General features: G+C 53.5%; 1 protein-coding gene across 1 annotated transcript in view; it reads right to left on the reverse strand.

Annotated features, from left to right (window-relative positions):
* TBC1D10A (TBC1 domain family member 10A) overlaps positions 1-21,389 on the reverse strand; it is a 29,152-nt gene extending 7,763 nt beyond the window's left edge. The window contains exons 1-2 of the mRNA XM_069557258.1: positions 20,801-21,389; positions 3,039-3,138 (exon numbers count right to left, since the gene is read on the reverse strand). Coding sequence (XP_069413359.1) covers positions 3,039-3,138; positions 20,801-21,111 — 411 coding nt within the window. The 5' untranslated portion in view covers positions 21,112-21,389. The remainder of the gene's footprint in view (positions 1-3,038; positions 3,139-20,800) is intronic.
* Positions 21,390-22,069: the final 680 nt, after the last annotated feature.

Genomic DNA, 22,069 nt, shown 5'->3' on the forward strand with positions numbered 1-22,069 from the left:
GAGGGCAGAGGCACCATTCCTCTGGAAAGAGGACAGAGGACTCTCCAGTGACACTGCCCTCGGCCCCTGCACCGAGCAGCCTGGCCTGGGGTGGAGATGAGAGCACAGGGCAGTGGGAAGTGGGCGGTGCCTGGATGATGAGTTTGAATCCAGCGCTGACCTCAGCCCATCACCTCTCATCAACTGTAAGATCAAAATAGTAACAACTACAATTCTATCAGTAGTGGTGCAGGGGCACATGCCTAGCATGGCACCTGACACGGTCGATGTTAATAAATGATGGCTTCCTCTCTGCCCCTCCAATCCCGGGAGGACACCTGAACTCAGAGGCCCTGGGCTCACTCCTAAGTCCCCTTATCTGGAAACCCCCTGAAAGAGTCCCCTGGGAGGCTCTCCGAGGAGGGAGCACAGGAGGCCCGGGCTTCCTAATGACCAGCATAAACAAGAGAAAACTTTCCAAGGGTCAGAGGGAGTCAAGAACCAGGAAGGAGACAGACAGGCAGGCTGAGGGCAGTGGGGGAAGAGCAGAGTGGCTGGTCAGAGGAGCCAAGTTGCGCTTCTGGGACTGCCTGCAAAGTGGGGAGAGGAAGGGAGCAGAAGGGACTGGCCTGCCTCCATGGACACTTTCCCGCTGCTGTGGGACCGGGGTCTCCTGAAGGAAGCCACGTGGTCTGGGCGGGCTTTGGCGAAGGGGTACACATGACCTGGAACCACAGGCCCTTCAGGCTCCCCAGGGCCAAGCTCAGCTGAGCTGGCCCCCACATATCATTGCAGCCCCATCACCCTTGGTCTGCTCAGGACCGAGAAGAGTCCAGGAATACCTTCAGTCCACTAAGCTCTCAGAGCAGCCCAGCCTCACCCAGGCCCAAGGTTGGGAGGCGGGGATGGAGAGCTGGGAATACAACCAGCTTCCTTGGTGGCTCAGTGGTAAAGAATCTGCTTGCAATACAGGAGATTTGGGTTCGATCCCTAGGTCAGGAAGATCTCCTGGAGGAGGAAATGGCAACCACTCCAGTATTCTTGCCTGGGAAATCCCATGGACAGAGGAGCCTGGCGGGCTACAGTCCATGGGGTCACAAAGAGTCAGACACGACTGAGAGACTAACCTTCCCCCTCTGGCCTCTGGCATCCTCCTCAGCTCGGGGTGCTGGAGATGATAACCTCTTAGGGAGAGGCAGAGGTGGGGATGAGCAAGGGTAAAGCCAGAGAGAGTGCTCAGCAAACAGAAAGCACAGGAATTGCCATTATCTGAGGTAAGGCCTTGGGAAAGGAGAGTTCTGATGACAACTGAGAGAAGCCAAACCTAGCCTGCTCAGCTCAAGGAGGGCAGGGCAACCTTTAAGCAGAGCCTGACAGAGGAAGACAGCATTCCAACCAGCACCGTCTCTCTGCAGGGCCTGGCCGGGTCCTGGGGACTCAGGATCAGTGCAGGGGGTGGGGGTCTGGATCCACTTCTGGGTGCAGGTGTGGCCTTCCTGTGCCACCACCTCCCGACCCAGCTGGCATGGCAAGGCAGTGAGAGCTCGGGGGCCATAGTGGCAGGAGACAAGCCATGCACTAGGGTCCCTGGGGAGGGTGGAGTGCAGTCTCCTCTGGTGGCCCTGGCTGGGCGGGTAGCCCTGGTTTCTAACCGCAGTGCCAGGGAAGCAAAGGGGAAGAGGAAGTGATGCTGGCTGCTCTGCAGAGAGGAGCTCCCCATGGCTCCCCTCTGGAATCCCCATCTGCGAGGAGGCCGGGGGGGGTGGGGGGGTGGTGGTGGAGAATGCTATCTCCCTGCCAGCCACGAGTCACCTCCGCAGACAGTGAGAGGAGCTGAAGCTCAGGGTAAAGGCCCAAGGGCTGAGGAAGCAGGAAAACAGACCCCAGAGTCAGGCAGGAAGCAGCTGGGCAACAACTGCCTTAAAAAAGTATTTTTTTAAGTGAAATTTTTCTAATAAGCCAAAACTGAAAGCCCCAAAGTTCACATAGAACAGTAAGAAAGAGCCCCGGTCTGGGTGCACCTCTCCTCCCATGGGCACAGGGCTTTACAGGAGGAGGCTTGCAACAGGACGCTCATTCCCACTTGAGCAGGGAAACTGAGGCTGGGGGAGTGAAGGGATCGCCCGAAGTCACTCTGCTAGCCATGGGCATGGAGAGCTGGGGCTGTGTGGCCGAACCTAAGCCCAAATGTGACCTTTGGCCCTGGGTTTCTGCTAAGCCCTGCAGTGGCTGTGCCAGCCTGGGCCAGACCAGCATGTCAGCTGACAATGCAGGCCAGGGGGTCACTGTGCGCTGGGGACTTGTGCAGAGAGACCCCAGCTGTGGGACTGCAGACAGGCCTCCGCTCAGCCAGGGAGTAAGCAGACCCTGCCAAGGTGAGCAAGGGTATCAGCACATGTGCGGTGGACAAGGATGCGCCTACAGTGTGGCAGAGCTGGCACCTAAATACAGCCCACCAGAAAAGGACCACTGGCATGTTCATTTTTATGAGACCATTAAACTGTGAAGTCACTTTTCCTTCTTTTTGCTTTGGCTAGGGGACAAGAGGGAACTCATCAAATTAATCTAGAGGGTAAAGAAGGCCCCTTATTGTGGTGGCAAAGCGTGCAGGCACTAAAGTTAGACTCCTGGGTTCAAACTTTGACTCTGCCGTCAGTCATAAGTGGGGATACCACCACCACCAACCTCACTGGGGTGCTGTAAGGATGACCCAGCTAAGTGCCCAGCACACCGTGTCAACATACATTAGCCACTATTAGCATATCAAGTCCTCCCCTAGGTGGTAGGCAGTAGTAGAGACTTGCCCCAGGAGGGCTGGAGGAAAGGTGCCTGAAGGGCCTTCAGCTGAGAGCGGCTTTGAAGTGTGACTCAGGAAAGAATTCTGCGCCAGTCTGAAGTCATCTGGAAGGACCAGCTTCTGTCCGTATTTCCTAGCCGGTGGGGGGACACTGGGCGGCTGGAGGCCCTCCTGCTCCTTCGAGTGATGCAGCCCCTGCCTCTTCAGCCCGTGTAACCCCCACTGCGACGTCCAGCCCCAGGCCTACGGCCAGGTCCCTCACCTTTTTGTGCTTCTTGGCCATCCACTTGTCCCAGTTGTTGAGCATGTCCAGCCACTTGGACTCCCTCTGCCTCAGCACCTCCAGGGGGACTTCCTCCAGCCTGTGGAGCAGAGGGCAGGGCCTGTCAGAGGTGCCGAGAGAAGCAGAGGCCCTGGCTGAGGCCCCAGGTGCCAGCCTGGTCAGTCCCCGCCCCTCCCCCGCCCCTCCCCCCGCCCCTCCCCCCGCCTCCCTGCGGGGCTAACTCAGGAACCCGCTAACACAGACGGGAGGGAACACAGCGCCCTCCCTAGAAGGCACAGGCTGGAGAGACAGTAGGTTCAAGCGCTCACTCCCCCATGTGTCAAGGGACCAGGGGCCCCAGTGCCTGCACCTGTGCACCAAAGCACAGCATTCCCACCCTGGCTCTGTGCTGACAAACAAGCCTCTTCAGAGAACCAGCATGCACGGTACAGAGCTGGACGGAAAGCTAGTCAGACAAGTCCAGGGATGCCGCGCTCACCTCGGCATTCTAACAAGACTAGTTACTCATGGTTTCTCCAGTTACGCCCTGGCCCTGGCCCCCTCTCAGCCTTTGCTCATGCCAGTCCCTTTGTGGGGACTGGAACACGCTCCAAGTTGTCTCTGCCTATCCAAATTCAAAATACACTTCAAAGCCCCATCAGACACCACTCGAATTTGCTCACCCACTCACAGAACCGCTGTCACAGCTGTGTAGGTGGAGCTCTAGGGCCAGGGCCTCCGGGTAAACTGTGGGGAACAGTCGTGTGACTAGAACAAGTCCCAGCCCTCACGGCACTGACATTCTACAGGCTCTGAATGCCCACAAGAGCTGGTGGGGAAACACCTCAGCTTGGAGACCTACCCTGGGCAGCACCGAAGCAGCTGCGGCAGGCTGGGCAAGACCCCTGGCTTAGAGGGTGATTTGAGTGAGTGAGCTCTTTCCAAGGAGGGAGTCCCTGGAAGTTCCTGAGTTCACATAACCATGGGGCAAAGAGAAGACGACTAGCATTTTATTTTATTTTTAGTTTTGAAGACTAGCGTTTAAAGGCTGTGTACTCTACGTGTGCTTCCTGTATTCAGCCTACAGAGCAACACTGGTAAGAATGAGAACAACGTGCATGTGTCCTTCTCTGCACACACATACACACTCTCAGAATTATTTTTAAAGCCGTAGACTATGGATCTTTTAAATTTCTTTCTTGTGCGTCTCCCCCTTCTTTTCCAATTAAAAAATACTGGCATTATTGCGAGGTAAGATACCCAGGAAGAGTATACTGCTTAGAGTCAAACAGCAAATCAGTGGAAAAACCTAGACTCAAATCCAAGTCAGATCGTAGCCAAGGGCCTGCACTCAGCACTGCCTGACCTCCCAGAACGCAGCACAGGGTGGAGGCTCTCAGGAACAGGACACAGCGGGGCCAGGGTTTGGCCCAGGCCTTGAGTCTCTGATTCTCTTTCTACAGGAAGGAAATGCTCTGCTAGAGCTTTTACTGGTTGGACGAGCAGTGGGAGGGGCCCTGGCAGAGCAGAGCTCCTAGACACAAAAGGGCAGGCCCTCTTCGGTTTTTTATCTGGAGAACTGCACAGGCCTGAGAGCAGCACTGGTGCTGATCAGGCGAGGAGAGACGACAGCCCTTCCACACAGGCCACCCGCCCACCCTCTCACCACCTGGAGGCAGAACCGGGGCACAAGGACAGGCTCCTTCCTATCCCTCCCCTCAGGAGAAAAGCAGAGACCACACTTTAGATCATGTAATCTACAAAGAAATGTACGCACATCTCCAGGCAGCCCCCAGCCCAGGGAGCCCAAATCAAAGGCCCAGCATCACAGGCCAGGTCACCTCCCATCAGACAGCACTCACTCACACATGTCAGGGGATGAGCCTTCTAGTTATCTAAACTAAAGGAGGTAGCCACAGGGAGTCAACAGGAAGTTCTGGCAGCTGTGAATGTGGCTATCTGATCCAATTGCCCCACTGAGCAGAAGAGAAAATGGAGGCTCATAAGAGGGCAAGGCTTTTGCCTGAGATTACCAGTTTCCAGAGAATTCCCATATGATTAAATACATACCCATCTGACACCCTGACCCTCTAGTCTGTCTCTGTTGATAAGATCTGATAGCAGGGTCTCACAGATACCCAGTCTCCCAACTACAAATACACAGGGGAACAGGTTCAAGCTCAGTGTTCTTTTAAATGATGCCAGATAACACCTTTTGCAGTTTCAAAGACCCAGCATCAAACCTCAAACCGGAATTTCAAACGGGTACAAAACAAACTACCGTATTTCCTGGATTCTAAGGCACTACTGATTTTACACTACACCATTGATTTGGTAAGATCGTCTCAGAAACAAACAAAAAATCCACTACCACTTTAAATGTACATGTTCACTGAAAGATCTATTTTTATTTTCAAAACCTTAAATTGAGAAATTTTGGAAGAAAGACGGTCATTTGAGTGGCCTCTCCTCCAACAGCAAAGGAGTCCAACACCTGCTGGACCCGGCACTCAGCACTTCACCTTCTAACTACAGTGAACTTCTCTCCATATACAGAATGTGCTTCTGAATGGCTACACACTACCCATTTTCTTAAAAATCAGAAGGTTCACATCCAGTCTGGTGGGTCAGGATCTCAGAAGGCATCTGATCAGACTGCTGTCTGATACAGAAATTCCTTCTGCCCTCTTGCCCTCTCTGAGCCTGTTTGCTATACAACTGGATGGCCTGCCTTGTGAACTGACCCTCAAAAGATGCCCAGAAAGGAGTCGTGATGTGGACTGGGGTCTGGGCATCTCTGCAGATGACATGATGGTGTGGAGGCCCTGAGGTGGCTCCCTCCTAATAATAGGGGGAGAGTGTGAGCCAGTTTCCAGTGACAGGGAGACCGACCAAATGGCCAACTTAAGGGACCAAACAGCCCATAGGGATGCTTCCGGCCTGAGAGTGTCACTCACCCTTGCAGAAAACTCCTCCGTCCTTAAGGTGGCCTGAAGGAGTCTCCGCAACCAGAAGAGTCTAATGAGGACAGTCTCTAGTGGAACTCCTCAGGGCTGGGCCTTCATCATCTCCAGGTGAAGTCACCCTCATTGCTGAAGCCATACTGTTAAGCTTTCTGGTACCTTCTGTCTACCGTAACACCCCCTTCTAAGGCTGCACAATTCTCAGCCAGATCAGCCTCATACTAGACAAATGCAATTCTCCCTCATCACTCACCTACCCCTACCTGGAATGCCTTTTCTTCTCCCCTCTCCAAGTCACAGCAACACTTTTGTGGCCCAACATAATAAAAATGACAACTTCAACAATAACAGCAGCAACAGTAGTTACCATTTTTACATCATTTACTACTTACCAACATCTTTCAAAATATTTATATATTACTTAAAATACTAATATATATATACACACACACATATATATACATGTGTTATTTTCATGTATCTTTCATAATAACCCAACCATAACACTCTCTCCATCTTCCTAAAGTAGAACCCAAGTCTTAGTCAAGTTAAGTGCCTTGCTCAAGGCCATGTTGTTGTCGTTTAGTCTCAGTCGTGTCTGACTCTTTCGTGACCCCATGACTGTAGCCTGCCAAGCTCCTCTGTCCATGGGATTTCCCAGGCAAGAATAATGGAGTGGGTTGCCATTTCCTTCTTCAGGGGCTCTTCCTGACCCAGGGATTGAACCACGTCTTCTGCTTGGCAGGCAGGTTCTTTACCTCTGAGCCACCAGGGAAGCCCCCAAGGCCATGCAAACCCAGGCTTGCCTCACTCCACAGTGCATGCTCTGAACCCCAAAGTCAAGCCCTTAGCCTCCACACAGCTGCTGTGCCTGCCCAGATCTCATTAGCTGTCTTCCAACCTGAAGACCTTCATCTTGACTACTTACAACACCATTTCTCCAAGTTTTTAAACTGAAACTCACAGTATGAAATACATTTTGTACTGAGACTATACACACACACACATAACCAAAATACATTTTATGAAACAATTTACTCCTACATGTACTAAAGCACCTGATATTTTCAGTTCAATTTTTGTATTATTCTATCCTACTTCCTACTTCTTTTTTATTTTTATGCTGGTCACAATCCCCTAAAATCGATTCCAGCACTAAATCACCAATGAATCAAGATGTGATGTGAAATGAGCAGCTCATTACAACTTGGTCATGTTGCTCAGCCCTGTCCCTCCCTAACCGGACTGGGTCTTGAGCTATGTAACTCCCGTTGTGTACCTGACGGATACCAACAGATGCCTGTCTGGTTTTCTCCATGACATCATTCCTTTCATCTATTGCCTTCAGGGCTACAAGCCACTGCTGCCTACAGCAACTGTATTTGTGCCCCTTGTAGCCCAGTGAGAGCCTCAGAGATTAATTACTATTTCCATTGGACCCATGAGAAACCTGACCCAATCAGAGAGATCGTATGACTTGGGCAAAGTCACAAAGCTATTAAGTGGCAAACCAGAGCTCCCCTTTGCCCCAGTGACTCCTGTGCTGCTCCTCCCTCCCCTGGGAAGACTGGGAGGAAATCAGGCCGCTCTCCAGATGCCACTGTGGGGCTCTATCTCTGGCCCTCAACCCCCTGGAGACAGTCTAAGCCTTCCTCCAGTGCTCTGACTGTCCCAGTGAGTGGCCTGCCCAATCCCAGCAAAGCTCAGCAAGGCCAATATGCTGGACGGGCAAAGCTCACAAGCACACCCTTGACCACCCCCTCCTGGGGAAGGAGGCACAGAGACAGAAACATGCAGCCAGAGGGTGACTGAGCCCAGATTCTGTTGGGCTCTCAGCTAAGCTAAGCTTAGCCATGCTGTGCTGTGGCCCAAGGCAGCAGTGACAGCCCGCTGACACCAGCCTCCCAACCTTCTCCCCAAACCCAGAAGCTGAAGACTTCCAAGAGACGAGATGGACAAGACCAGCTCCCAAGGCTACCTGAGGCCCAGGCTCTCTCCGCCTTGTCCCTCCAGCCATGCACTTTCCACCCAAGAGCGCCATCAGCCCCTCTGGCTGGCAGACTCAGCCAGGTGTGGCGCCTGTGCCCATGACCCCTTTATCCAAAGGTGTCAGATAAAACCTGGTCCCAAGGAACCAATGTAACCCCCCTCCGCTAAGCCTCCCTCTCCAAACCAACCCAAAGAAAAAGAAACAGCCCAAGCATAAAGCCCAAGGACGAGACCTCGGGATGAATTCTCATCTCAACCGTTAGGAAAGCCATGTGGAGTGTGGGAGACAGTAAAAAGAGTGGGGACCTTGAAGCTAACCAACCGAGGGTCCATTCCAGCTCCTCTACCTGGGAGACAGACCTTGAAGTCTCAACTTCATCTTCAAGTGGGACCACACACATAAGGTCTAAATGAAGAATACATGTGTATAAGGACACAGCCTGGTGGGTGGCCAGCTAATGGTAGCTCTAAGGTGACCAGTATTTGCAGCTTGCCTAACACTTTCCCATCCCTCTTCTCATCTGACTGGTCTACACACACACACACACACACAGCAGGGCAGGACTATCCCCATTTTACCCACGAAGCAATGGAGACCCCAAGAGATTAAGCCGTTTACTCAATGATACACAGACTGTAACTCTTGGCTTCCGACCCAGCTCTGCCACTCTGTGAGCTTCCAGATCTCCACCTGTAACATGGGGGCAAGGCCCCCCTTCGGAGGGCAGCAGTAGAGACCACATGAGACAGGAAGAGCTGGCACACTTCCAGCACCCATTCTGCACCACTTCTGCCAAGCACTACACAGGCGCACAGTTCCCCAAGGAAGCAGCTTTTATCATCTCTACTTAACAGACACGAAAACTGAAGTTTAGCACAGCTGAGTAATCTGTCCAAGGTTACACAGCCTGGAAGTAGAGATGCCAACTGAGCACTAAGCCATCCAATGAGTATAAGGTGATCCCCATGTAGCAGGGCCTCAGCACCTATCACATTCCCTTCCTCTTCCCTCACCCCCCAGGAGACACCACTGCTCCCTGTGCCGAGACGGCAAGAGTGAGCAAGATGCAAGTGTGGAAAACTGGGAAGTGGATGCGCAATCACAGATCCAGGGACAAGGGTGGGGGAACTCCCCTCTCCCACCCAGAGCTGGAAGGAGTGAGGCTAAACAAAAAGGCTGACCTACTTTGCACGCTGAGTAACAACCTCTGGAGTTCATTAATCCAAGTGGTGGTAATGACTAAAAGTATAAATAGCCTTTATGCCAGCTCCATAATCACCCCTGATAGGAAACGAGAAGGCAGGAGAGGGTGGGCTGGTGATCTACAGATGGCCAACAGTCAGGGCTGGGAGGCCTGTGAGGTTCTGGAGTGAGTCCCCAGACAGCTAGGGAGGCCTAGGAACTGAAGGGCACGCGGTCTGCCCGAGGTCGCGCTAGGAGTCAGTGTGGGGACTGCAGGGTGGTCTGCAGCAGCCTGGTGCTCCCTCCTGCGGCCTGGCAGCCCCCGCTTGGAGGCAGGGCAGTGCGAGAGCTCCCTGTCTAGGCGAAAAAGAGTCCTGCTTGCTTCACTCTTCCCCAACACCCGCGCAAGCTAGGTCTGGGCCTGCCTCCCTTTCCCACAGGGAATTCCCTGGCTTTGCTCCTTCCAGCCCTGGGTCAGTGCACAATGGTAAACAGGTTCTCTCCACCCTTCTCTGGCCTCGGTGCCCTGGGCCTCTGCCCAACTCTCCACTCGGCATAGCCCCACCCCCCTTGTTGTCAGGGGCAAGAAATGGTTCCTTTAAGCACCAGCCTTGCTGGCTCTAAAAAGCAAGGAATCCCCCTCCCCCGACTCCCACTCAGCTAGGGAAAGGCACAGATCAGAGCAAAACCCCCCAGGGCAGCTCTCTCTGACCAATGCGGAGAGGTATGGAGACTATTCGGTATTCCCTGGTGGCTCAGCAGTAAAGAATCCACCTGCCAGGGCAGGAGATGTGGGTTTCACCCCAGGTCAGGAAGCTCTCCTGGAGAACTGGCACCCCACTCCAGTACTCTTGCCTGGGAAATCCCATGGACAGAGAAGCCTGGCGGGCTACAGTCCATGGGCTCGCAAAGAGTCAGACACAACTGAGCAACTAAACAACAACAAAAATGGAGACTATCCTCAACTGGAGACATCCCTTCTCCAAGCCCCCACCCCTATCGGGCAGAGTATTACTTGAAACCCCCACTGGCAACTGGGTCCTCGCGTCACAATCTCTGTGGGCACCATGACTCATGCACAGCCCCCCTCACCCATCCTTACAAAACTGCTAAATTTGATCGATAGATCTTATCAATTTAGTTTTGACTCTCTGTTTATCTCTGCCAAGATTCCTGCAAGTCTCCCTACTGCCCACCTTGTTCAACAGAACTTCAGGCCGTGGCTCCCAGGCCTTCCTAGTCCCTCTGCACACCCCCCAGCCCTATTTCTAGACAGCCCTCTCTCTAAGCCGCCCACCCTCACCCCTACCCCGACTCCAATTCAGTCCCACTTGTTTCCCGAGGCCTCATTCAGAACAGCCTCTCATCTCTACAAAGTCCTTCCTGCCACTGAAGGAATAGAACACAATCAGCACCGCATTACATTCCACACACATCTCTCCAGAGCCTGTGCTCCAGGCCCTGAATCTACAAAGCTGAATAAAACGCAGGTCCTGCCCTTGAGGAGGTCAATCTGGCAGGGGAGACAGATGGGGGAGTAAATAACAAGCCATACAGAGGTGCTATCACAGAAGCGAGGAGGGTGGAAGACACTACGAGACTGCAAGAAGGCCCCAGGTGGGGGTGCAGGTGTTCAGAGAAAACCTTGAAGGGAGCTGACTTGCTGGGATGATCCTTCAAGGGTGACAGGAAGCAGCCAGGCTGAGAAAGGGGAAACAGCACAACAGGCAGAAGACCCAGGATGAGAAAGCACACATTAATGGAAAAGAGCCTGGTGTGCTTGGAGAATGTGAGCAGTCCAGTGGAGCGAGTCTGGCTTCTCCACCCAACTGTCCCGTACCGCTTGCTGAGGCAGCATTCCACGAGGTGTGCTCTTGGGGGCAGGGACTCTGCCAGCCACTCTCCCCAGTGTGTCCTGACTCTAGAACAGAGCCTGGGGGCCTGTGTTAGTCGCTCAGTCTGTCCGGCTCTTTGTGACCGCAAGGACTGCAGCCCACCAGGCTCCTCTGTCCAGGGGATTCTCCAGGCAAGAGTACTGGAGTGGGTTGCCATTCCCTTCTCCAGGCCTGGGTGGTGCCTAGCTGGTGCTCAATAAACATATGTTGACAGGTTCAGTGGCTCTGTGACCTCGGGCGCTCTAAGTTTCAGCTTTCTCCCCAGTGAGATGGGAATACTATCCGCTGCCTTGAAATCAGAGGGGAAAAGCACGAGCACAGAGAGCGCTTGATGAAGGGCACTCCCTCCCCGGCCTGAGTCCACCGATGGATCTTCCTTGAAGCCCAGCACAGGGCTGAGCCCAGATGTGTTTGATGATGGCCTTTTACAACGTTATAATTCTATATTCAATTAACATAATTGAATGTCTGTTAGAACCCTTACCAGGCACTTGCTATGGACCAGACATGGTGCTCAGCACTTAGATTATTTCATTGAATCCTGACAACAAGCATATGAAATAGGTCCTCTAATTATCACCTCCACCCCACCCTTGGGCAGATGTAGAAACTCAGGTTTTTCAGCAAGCCAGTAACTATGCACCGTCCAAGGGGAGCAGAGGACAGCTCTGGGAAGTGTACCCAGGCCCTTCTGCTCTGTCACTCAGCTCTGGCACTGACTGCTCTCTACTCGGCTGGGTGGGTGCAAGCCCTCTTCCCAGGGAGCTTGGAACTCCCTGAACTCAGAGCCATATGCTGTGTGATGCTTGGCAAGTCACTTCACCACTCTGGGATCTGGGATCTACCGCTGTAAAATGGAGATGATGATGATAATAGCTACATCTCACGGAGTTAAACACGGTGGTCTTGGTGAAAGCCTGGTCCACCATGCAGGCACTCCTGCGAAGTGGCATGATCAAGTGACTGTGCTAGGGGGACAGAGAGGGTCACTGAGGGGCAGGACAGGGAGCCCAGGGTGAAAGTCCACAGGGAGCACAGGAGGGTGGTGGCATTATGAAGCACCCTCCGACTCCTTCCCCAAGTGACTATCTCCACCCAAGAGGGCAGAGGCCCCAGGCAGCCCTACGACTGCATGTTTTGAATTGAATCTTTCAGGAGACCCACCTCTGTTCTCACTTCCGCTTTATCTTCATGCCAAAGAGAAGACAAGGCCCTCGCATCAGGGGCCTCAGAGTCAGGGTCACCTGCAGCCCTGTTCCAGATGACTCAATGAGGAACTGACTGGGGGATTCCCAACCTGCCCTGGCAGGTCAGAAAGCTCCAGACCACAAGCTGAGTGGAACTGGCTCCCGTCTTACCCCCAGGGTCCAAGGGTATGTAGGCAGAGCACAAGGAGGAATGTGGATCTTCAAACCCAGGCTGCCTTGTTCTCTCACCATTAGGCCAAAGGCCTGAAGTAAACCTTAGAGGATAATTCACACTAGAATTATAAGAGCCACCATGTACCATGGAACCCTTACTTGGTGGTAGACACTGCTGGGCACTTGACCAACATCATCTCCTTAGTACTCATAACCATAGCTCGCATGGGGCCAGTTCCCACTCCCAACGCCACCATCTGGCTCATTTGCAGACTCAGAGAGGTCACATGGCTAGAAAATGACGGAGCCAGGGCTTGAAGCCAGTCTGCTGGTGTCCTGAACCCAGGATCTCCCAAATTTAGGTTCTCCTTTTTTGAAATCAAGACAGAGAGGGAATCATCCTCCAAATGTGGCTGCCTAGGAAGGACCGCTTCTGGACACACAGAATCCAGGGCCCAGAGGGCAGAGAGGAGGAACAAGAGTTCTCCATTCTATGTTCCTGGGCTCCCTTAGCATCCAGCTGCTCCTGCCTCATCTTGCGTGAGGTGCTATGTGTGGAGGACCTGGGATAGGAAGTGTGCCATCCCTTATAACAACTCAACAACAAAAACAGGACTTCCCTGGTGGTCCAGTGGCTGGAACTCCGTGCTCCCAATGCAGGGGGCCCAGGCCTGATCCCTACTCAGGGAACTAGATCCCACACGCCATAATTAAGACTCAACACAGTCAAATAAATTTTTTTTTTTAAAGAAAGAAAGAAAAAAGCCAACAAAAACAACTTGAGAAACCCACTAGGAGAAGTATAGACATTTGGAGCTGGACTGAAAGTCCTAAGTCTGGGACAGGAAGAGGGAGGAGCAGCCACACAGAGGCGACCAGCTTTGGTAAGATGGAAAAAATTGGAAAGGCAGAACCCTGGCTTCCAGGCACAGTTTCCTTGCTTGTTCAGCTTAGGTTTCCCTGTCTGTAAACAGGGCAAAATAACACTTACCCTCCTGAGATCCCACTGCTCCTATTAGGATCACTGCAAGGCAATGAGAAAGAAAGCACTGTGCAGACCAAAGAGCCAGACAGACCAAAGCATTCTTTGATTTGACTGCACTCCCGAAGACATGAGGGCCACTGGTCTGACAAAGAGAGGTTCTCTCATAAGAGAAACAGAGCATGCTGCAAGCTTTGGCCTCTGTGGGCTGTGCCCTGACGACCCCTTGCACTTATGAGGTACCTGACAGAAGGAAAGAGAAAGTGAAGTCGCTCAGTCCTGTCCAATTCTTTGCAACCCCATGTACTATAGCCCAGTAGGCTCCTCCGTCCATGGGATTTTCCAGGCAAGAGTACTGGAGTGGGTTGCCATTTCCTTCTCCAGGGGATCTTCCCAACCCAGGGGGAAAAAACTTCTCAAAGCCCTTTTCGTATACTCCAAGGGCAGTCTCAGTATGTTAGAAGCAGAAGAGCTCTTCAACTTCATTCATTAAGGCTGCCTTAGTTTATATGTAAGGGAAACTGAGGCTTAGAAAGATTAAGCAAATTTCTCAAGGTCACAGGGTTAGTTAGGGGCCCAGTGAAGCCTAGGACCTGGGTTTCCTGATCCCTGGTCAGCAGTGTTGCTTACACATGCTCCTAATCCAGTTATCTTATTTGATCCTCATCATCAGACCACACGGGTACCTCCTGGCCTGCTGTGCTCCAGGTCCTGGGAAGACAGAACCAAGTCTGCACCCCCAGAGCCTAGTACACAGCTTCACACGCAGCATGTGCTAGGTGAAAGCAAGGAGCATCAGCCCTACGGCCGATGAGAGGACATGCTTACTCACAGACCACCAGGGTCGGTGGCGGAGCCAGCCCTGGCACCTTAGTCCCTGGGTCCAGAAGCCTTTCCCGTACTAGCATAAATCCACATGTCCCGCTAGAATCATCTCTGAGAAGTGCATGGTGGTGCCCGTAAGGCCTGAGGGGTTCATGTTCTCATAGGCACTGGACTTGCTTCCACTTCCCAGCTGAGGCACCAGCTCCAGGAACATAATGAAGACTGGAAGTGAGAGGAAGTCAGCCCTCCACTGCCAGGCTGCCTCCTCTATTGTTGTTTAGTTGCCAAGTTGTGTCGAACTCTTTATGTCCCCATGGACTACAGCCTACCAGGCTCCTCTGTCCATGGGATTTCCCAGGCAAGAATACTGCAGTGGGTTGTCATTTCCTTCTCCTGAGGATCTTTCCGACACAGGGATCGAACTAGCATCTCCTGCACTGGCAGGCGGATTCTATACCACTGAACCTGGCGAGAAACCCCCGATGAGCTTATGCTGTCCCTGAAAGCCTTATAAACATCCCCCCCCCACCCCGCCCCCAGCTACACACTGCCCTAAGGGAGGTTTTCCATGCCCTCAGGGCTTCCTCCTCTCTGCACAGAGAGGTGGCTAGCTCTTCTGATAGCCTTCCTTGCCATGCAATACGTCTACCAGGAGAGACCACAAAGCTCAGCTCCACTCACCCACCCCCTCCCAACCAGGCCAGCTAATCCGCTCTTACTGGAGAGATACAAAGAACCCCTTGATGGGCCCTGAGCGTGCCAGCCATGCCAGGCACCTCAGGGAGCCCAGGGCTGTGACAAAGCAGTCAGCAGCAGCCCACTGTCTGCTTCAAAGGAAGGTTGCAGATGGCCTTCCTTCCCTGTGGTCAGAGGCCCTGGGATGGCGAGGGCCACTTCAGCTTGGCCAAAGCCTTCGCCAAGTCCCTACAGGTCCACACAGCTGATCAGGTACCATGCCCTACTTGCTGACCTCCATCCTCTCAGCTCCAGAACCTTCCAGACCTCTCTGCAGCCCTTCTGGGCTGTCCCAAACTCCAACTGCTTTCACTGCCTGTGATCCAGCTCCTCTTCATACCATCTTCCATGCCCGCACCAGACTGACCTTAATGAGACACAGGAGGCCTCAGTCTGACACTCAAGGCCAGTCACCTCTGCCCAATCCACTTCCCTACCCTCCCCATGCTTCACGTCATCCTCCCACCTCCCATTCTTCCTGTCACCTCTTGGCATACATTTCTCAAACAGCTGGCTCTTCTTCACACACTTGCCCTTCCATACCACGGATTGCCCTTCCTTGCTCCTTCCAAAGCCTGAATCAAATGCCACTTCTTCTTTCTGAGCTCCTATGGGTGGAGCTGGCTGCTTCTTCCTATATATTCCCATATTAACCACAGGCTTCCTGTCTTGGGTGTGGGGCCTCAGGGATGGTGAGCACTTGGCACCCTACCTGCTACACCTTAGCAAGGCTTAGTCACTGGATTCAGTGTCAAGAAACAGGTTCTAGTCCCAGTTCTTCCATTTACCCGCTAGCAAACCTTGAGCGCTTTCTTCTCAGAACTTCAGTGTACTCATCTACAAAATGGGATAACCACGCTTATCAGAGGAAAGTGAGGGTTCATCATGGGTTAGTGTTCACTCCTGCTCACAGGGGATGGATCTCACTGATGCTCATCATCACATCCGGAGATGGAAAGTAGAAAATGAAAAGACAGGACCACCAGGTTCTCCAATCTCTCTGAGGAGGCAGAACATTCACTGAGCAGCTACAGTGTTGTCAAGCTCAGTGTTGTCAGTGTTGCAAGCATCAGTTCTTTTAACCCCCAGAGCAATCCTGCAAAATCAGTGTTATCATAACCATTTCACAGTGAAAAACTGAGGCTCAGAAGAGTGAAGCAATATGTCCAAGGTCACACAGCCAACTGGGCCCAAAGGCTTAGGTGTGAGGGAGAACAGAGCACCTTCTTTCCCTTCCCTCAGTGTAAACAGACTGGGAGGCTGGTCCAGAGCCAGGCCTCACTGGCCCCCCGAAGGTCCTGTTTCAAACCTAGATGCTGGGAATACAAAACATCAAGCAGGTCCCACTGTTCTATCTCTTTCCCACAGCTTAGAGTTTCCTAGCAGGCGGCACACAGGCACCTTCCCAGGGCAGCAGCTGGTGATCTGGCCCCTCCTTTGCCAAGTCAAGTCTTGTCTGAGGCCCCAGAACACCCACAGGGCTACCAAACTGGATTTTCCTTTGAAGCTGGAGGAAGAGGAGGAGGAGAGAGAATGAAGGACGTGTGGGCCCGAGTCATAGACCAGGGCCCCACATGTGCAATAGTCTCTTTCCAGATGGGCCACCCAGGGACCATGCCGCGCCCAGCTCTAGGCTCTCCTGGGAACTGTAACAGCTCAAGAAAAGAGGATGTCCTAAACTTACAAACTGGAGAAGGCGGTGGGAAAGCAGGGAGGCAGAAACTGGCCTGTTAGGAGGGCCCTGGCCCAACAATAACTGGCAGAGACCAAACTATAGGGATGTCAACTGAGCCAGTTATATGATTTCCAAAGTCACAGTTGACTAGGAATAGTGGAGGGCCCAGGGGACAGGGGAACTGCTGTTCCAGATGTTTCTCCCTGGGCCCAGTTCAGATCCATCTCTCCCCTAACAGGAAGCCAACACCCACGGGATCCCAGACAGCACAGCTCCTCACCTCGTCCGGCCTGCGGCACTGTGCACAGTGAAGCTGAGTGGGAAACTCCAGCTTCGAGAGGCCAGTCTTGGCAATCACATACGAAAGGGAGGGGAGGGCAGGGGCCCACCCCTCTCAGGCCAGAGACCTGGTATCCACTGGTATCCTTCTTTCCTTTCTTGAACAACTCCAAAAGGGAGCCCCTCCCCACAAACAGGTCTGCTCCTCCTGTCCCCAGAGTCCTCTGGCCACCTGTCCCTGCTGAAGATCCTTCTTCCTTCTCCTCTGGTCCATCCTGGGCTTCAACAAGCAGCTCAGCTGCCAGCCACGCTGACGGAGCCAATGCTATCAGCACTCGGTCTGCGCCCACACCACCCCAGGGCCCGTCACTGGCTGGCTGCTTTCTTGCCTCTCCCCGTCACTGGCTACTGCTCCACGGCAGGCAGGGACCATCTCAGGCCCCACGAAGGTTCCCTGCAGAGTAGACTCAAAAGACAGACAAGGGGAAGTAAAGAGGGCCTAGGACTGGGAATCAGGAGTTCTGGGTTTACTTCCGGGCTTTGCTCCCAACTGACTGAACAGGTGAGGTTAATCATTTCCTTTAGGCCTCAGTTTACCTATCCACAGGATGATGGCCATCTCTAAGGTGGCTTTCAGCTTCCTGACTTGAAATGTGTGTCAGAAAATGTTAACTGATCATTTACTTCTCTGCAGGCCTGAGAACAAAGTGAATAAGCCTGGTCCCAGGGAACTGCCTGGTGGTCTAGTGGTTAGGGCTCCATGCTTTCACTGCCAAACTGCCAAGGGTCTGTGTTCAATCCCTGGTCAATCCCAACTCAAGATCCCACAAGCTGCAGCCAAATAAAAAAGATCTGGTCCTAGTTCTGAAGCTCATCAGTTTAATGAAGTGTAACAAAGTGGCAATGACAACACAGTCTTATCCTTGCTGGACCATCTCTGTGGACCTCTCACACTGCTGAGGGAGTCAAAAGTACTGAGCTAAGCCAGGGAAGGTAAGGGCACACAGGTACCTGTTAGGGACCTTCTGTTCTACCTATCCAGGACTTGGTTTACTGCTGGGGCCACCAGGCCATATCAGTGGGTGGGAAAGGCAATGGAAACTGTCCTGACTTGGGAGTTAGAACCTCTGGTTTCAAGACCTGGTTCTGCCACTGGTATACTGTGTAAGCTTAAGCAAGTTCTTCTCTTTTTGTGATTTCAGTTTCCTCGTCGTTTAAGAAGTTAGGGTTACACTGGTCAAATTCTTAAGATCCCTTCTATGGAGGGATATAGGTCTATGATTTTATGATCTACTCACAACAGGCACCAAGCAGTCACCTGAGGAGGTAGCTTCTGATCTACTTTCCTCCCCTACCCCCACTAGCCCCTGGCAATTGCCAAAACTGTCTTAAGACAACCTTTGGCCCAAGATGGCTGAAACAGACCTTTAATCTGGAGCCAGAGTACTGGCCATCTCCACTGCAACCATCAGGGCTAATGTTTCACTTCTCTGGGCTAGCACATGGACTCTTAGCCCTCAACCACAAGACTGGGTTCAGGGCGGTCACTCTGAAACTTCCCATAACTTCCTCTCTTATGGCCTTGGGGAGGGACTTACTTTTGGCTATTTTTTTTGAACCATAATATTGACTCTACAGGGAACATCCAAGTTTTCAGACACCAGAGATTTTAGGGTGGCCAACAGGGTCAAGAAAGTGAGGCAGGGAGAGAGGAAGAGACCTGGAATCCCACCTCAGCCCCAGCCCCATAGACACCAAAGATGCAGAGGGCGTCTGCAAAGCCCGGGTTTGCGGTTGGAGGGTGGGAAAGACAGATGTCTGGCTGTTTGGTTGGGGACTATAGCCAAAGGGAGGTACTCCCACTGGGGCCGCTCTCTGTTCACAAATACCAGAGGTATGCCCTCATTTTCTCCTCAATTTTCAGACCCTTAGAAGGCAAAGAAAGGAAACTAACATTTTCCTAGGCCACTGCTTGCACCAGGCACTGTGCTAGGCACTTCTGAACGCTTAATCTCTATGGCATCTTGGGAATAGGTGTCACTGTTGCCCTTTACAGTGAGTAAGCAGGCTCAGAGATTCAAGCTCTTGCCCAAGGCCACACAGCCAGCAAGTGTGATTTCTTCCTAAATCTGGCCTTTTCCCACTATTTCACACTGCTTTGTACCCTGAGATCTAGTTAACTTCCTGATAAGCATGTAGTAAGAATTTTAAGTAGGAATTTTTATCTCCCAGAATTCACCAGCAAATCTGAACTCTTCCTTCCAAGCACCCACAAATACAACTGGTAACTCCTTTCCCACTTTTCTAGAACTCATCCCTCCCAGGACCCTAATATCTGGTGTTTGCTCTTCAATTCAAAAATATACCCTAAGTCCTCTTTGGGTTCTCACAAGCTACTCCCTGGGGAACTGTGACAAAGCTTCAAGTCAGAGTGAAGGATCAGAATAAGGGGTGTTCTCTGAGTTCTGGACTGGACTAGGCTTGGCTTGCTCTGAGCAAGTGGGAAGAGGCTGGAGGAGAGAGATCCAGTGGGTTAAAAAGAACTCTCCTTAGGGGAGGGGCCTGCATTTCTCTCCAGCTTTCCAAATGAGAAGGAGGCCTGGTGAATATGAGGCTTTGGGACTGTGGAAAATCCCAGAAGTGAACTTTATGGGGTTGCTTGTGTAGGGTGGGGATCTTTCAGATGGTCAAGGCTCTTCCATAAGTCATAAGAGAGGCTGAAAAGCCTTAGATGATCATAGCTGGTCAGAGAAGGGGAGGAAGGACCCTCTGGAATAGGGTCATGGCTGAGTCCTGTAGGCTCTCCCAGGTGATTGTGTGGTGCTCTCTATTGAAGGGGAGGTACATCTCAAGGGAGGCTTGTCAGTTCCGGGCAGAACACTGGTCTCAAGTGACAGGACAGCTGGGATGTGAGTGGGCTCTGGAGTCCATCTTTCCTAAAGGGATCACCAACCCATACATATGATCCCTGTGAGGACTGGACTCAGGGAGTACTCTGAGGGCAGAATGTGGCTGCTCAGCTCACCCCGCTTAGAGGGAAGGTGCTGCTCCACTGCCTCACATTGCTCTGCCTGCAAGCCGGGGGCCCCTGGGTGTGGGAGATCTAGGTGTGCTATGAGCGGGGACCCTGCTGTCTCCTTGCCTGCACTCTAGTCTGCGTTTGAAGAGAAAGCCTCGACAGTCTGTCCTGGAGGTGAGGTACCGTCCCACTGTAGGTACTGGGACGGGGCAGTGCCTGCCCACCTGTTGCTGGTGACAGGGAGAAACCTGCCTCTGAGGGGGAGGGGGGCACTCTCTGTCCCTTCCATGAGGGGAAGTGACTCTCTATCCCAAGGTGGGAGGAAGGTGACCAGTGTCAGTCTATCTAGAGGTCCCTGTGCCTTGAGAGGAGGGTCAGTCTGTGCCCGAGCGCGGTGGGGGCAGGGCAGCCCGTCCCTCTGAAGTCGGCCTAAGGTGTCCCCCTGATGTGGCGGTGGCGGCTGCTGAGACAAGGACGTCAGTGGGTCTTGTAGGGGGCGGGATACGGAGGATACCGCGCTGTTGGGGGAGGGGAGCCACCTGTGAGCCCGTCAGGAGCTGGCCGAGCCAACCAGCCCTAAGGCGAGGGTGGCAGCGCTGGGGTTGGGAAAGGTATCAGTCGACCCGTGTGCCCCGGTGAGGAGAGCACTCTAGGCCCTTCCTAGGGGCGGGTCAGTCCGCCGGGGGTGGGGGTGCGGGGAAGGCGCGGGTGGGGCAAAGGAGATAAGGGATTGTTGTTCCTGGTTGGAGGGAGACGTGTCTGTCCTTCCTGAGAGCGGCTCTGTCAGCGTCGAGGCGCCGCCGCGGGTCCTGCCCCGGCCCCGGGTCCCCTGGCTCCGAGCCCCAGCGATACTCACGCGCCCTCGGCGCCCTGCGAGCCCACGATGAAGCCGAACTTGTCGATGCGGCGCTCGGCGAAGCCGTTGGTCTCTGAGTCGGAGCCCAGAGAGCTGAGCTCGTCGGCGGCTGCGGCGTCGGGGCCCGGGGCCAAGCTCTCCCGGGTCCCCGACAGGCTCCCCTCAGCTGCGGGCGCGCGCGGCCCGTTCTCTTCGAGGCTCTTCGCCATCCTGGCCGCGCCCGCCGCCTCAGCTTCAGCGGCCACCTCAGCCGCCTCAGCCGCCCGACCTCCGCCGACGCCGCCGACGCCCCGCCCACGCGCCGCGCCCATTGGTCGCCGCAAAGCCGGGGGCGGGGCCCTAGGACTTCCCCGGCGCTTCCTCCCTGCAACGCCCAATGGGTACCGCGGACCCCAGGGCCCGCCCACCTCCCCCAGGCTGGCGCCAACAGGCCCGACGTGAGGGGGCGGGGCAGCCGTCACCCGAAGCCCTCCCCCCGAGCTGCCAATCACCGAGAGCTCACCTGAAAGAGCTTTAGGGCTTTTCCGGATTAGCCTATGCTTGGCGAATACCTGCAGCCCCGCGCAGGCAGAGACCGAGGGCGCCCTCTGGGAATACTCGCCCTCTCCTCGCGAGACCTTAAGGACGTGGGCGAGGATTGTTTTCCCATTCATTTATGAGTAGCTCTGAGGAGACATGGGGTGGGTTCGGGGACTCGCCCAGGGACAAGGCAGCTTGAAGAGGTAGGCTGAGATAGAAATTCAGCAGCCCTTTCCTTCCCCTGCTCACTGCTTCTGGGGCCTATTCAGTTCAGTTCAGTCGCTCAGTCGTGTCCGACTCTTTGCGACCCCAGGAATCGCATCATGGCAGGCCTCCCTGTTCATCACCAACTCCCTGAATTCACTCAGGCTCACGTCCATCGAGTCAGTGATGCCATCCAGCCATCTCATCCTCTGAAGACCTAATTAATAAGAATGACTTCCTGGTGGCTCAGACGGTAAAGCGTCTGCCTACAATGCTGGAGACCCGGGTTTGATCCCTGGGTCGGGAAGATCTCCGGGAGAAGGAAATGGCAACCCACTCCAGTATTCTTGCCTGGAAAATTCCATGGACAGAGAAACCTGGTAGGCTACAGTCCATGGGGTCGCAAAGAGTCGAACACGACTGAGCGACGTCAATGTCAATGTCACTTAATAAGAATGACCAACGACTGTTGAGCCACTCACTGCCCTGAACGAGTTCTACCTACTTTCTCTTATTTTTCCAAGAACCTTATTGAGATACCATAAA

This window comes from Ovis canadensis, chromosome 17, assembly GCF_042477335.2.
Source record: "Ovis canadensis isolate MfBH-ARS-UI-01 breed Bighorn chromosome 17, ARS-UI_OviCan_v2, whole genome shotgun sequence".
Classification (NCBI taxonomy): domain Eukaryota; kingdom Metazoa; phylum Chordata; class Mammalia; order Artiodactyla; family Bovidae; genus Ovis; species Ovis canadensis.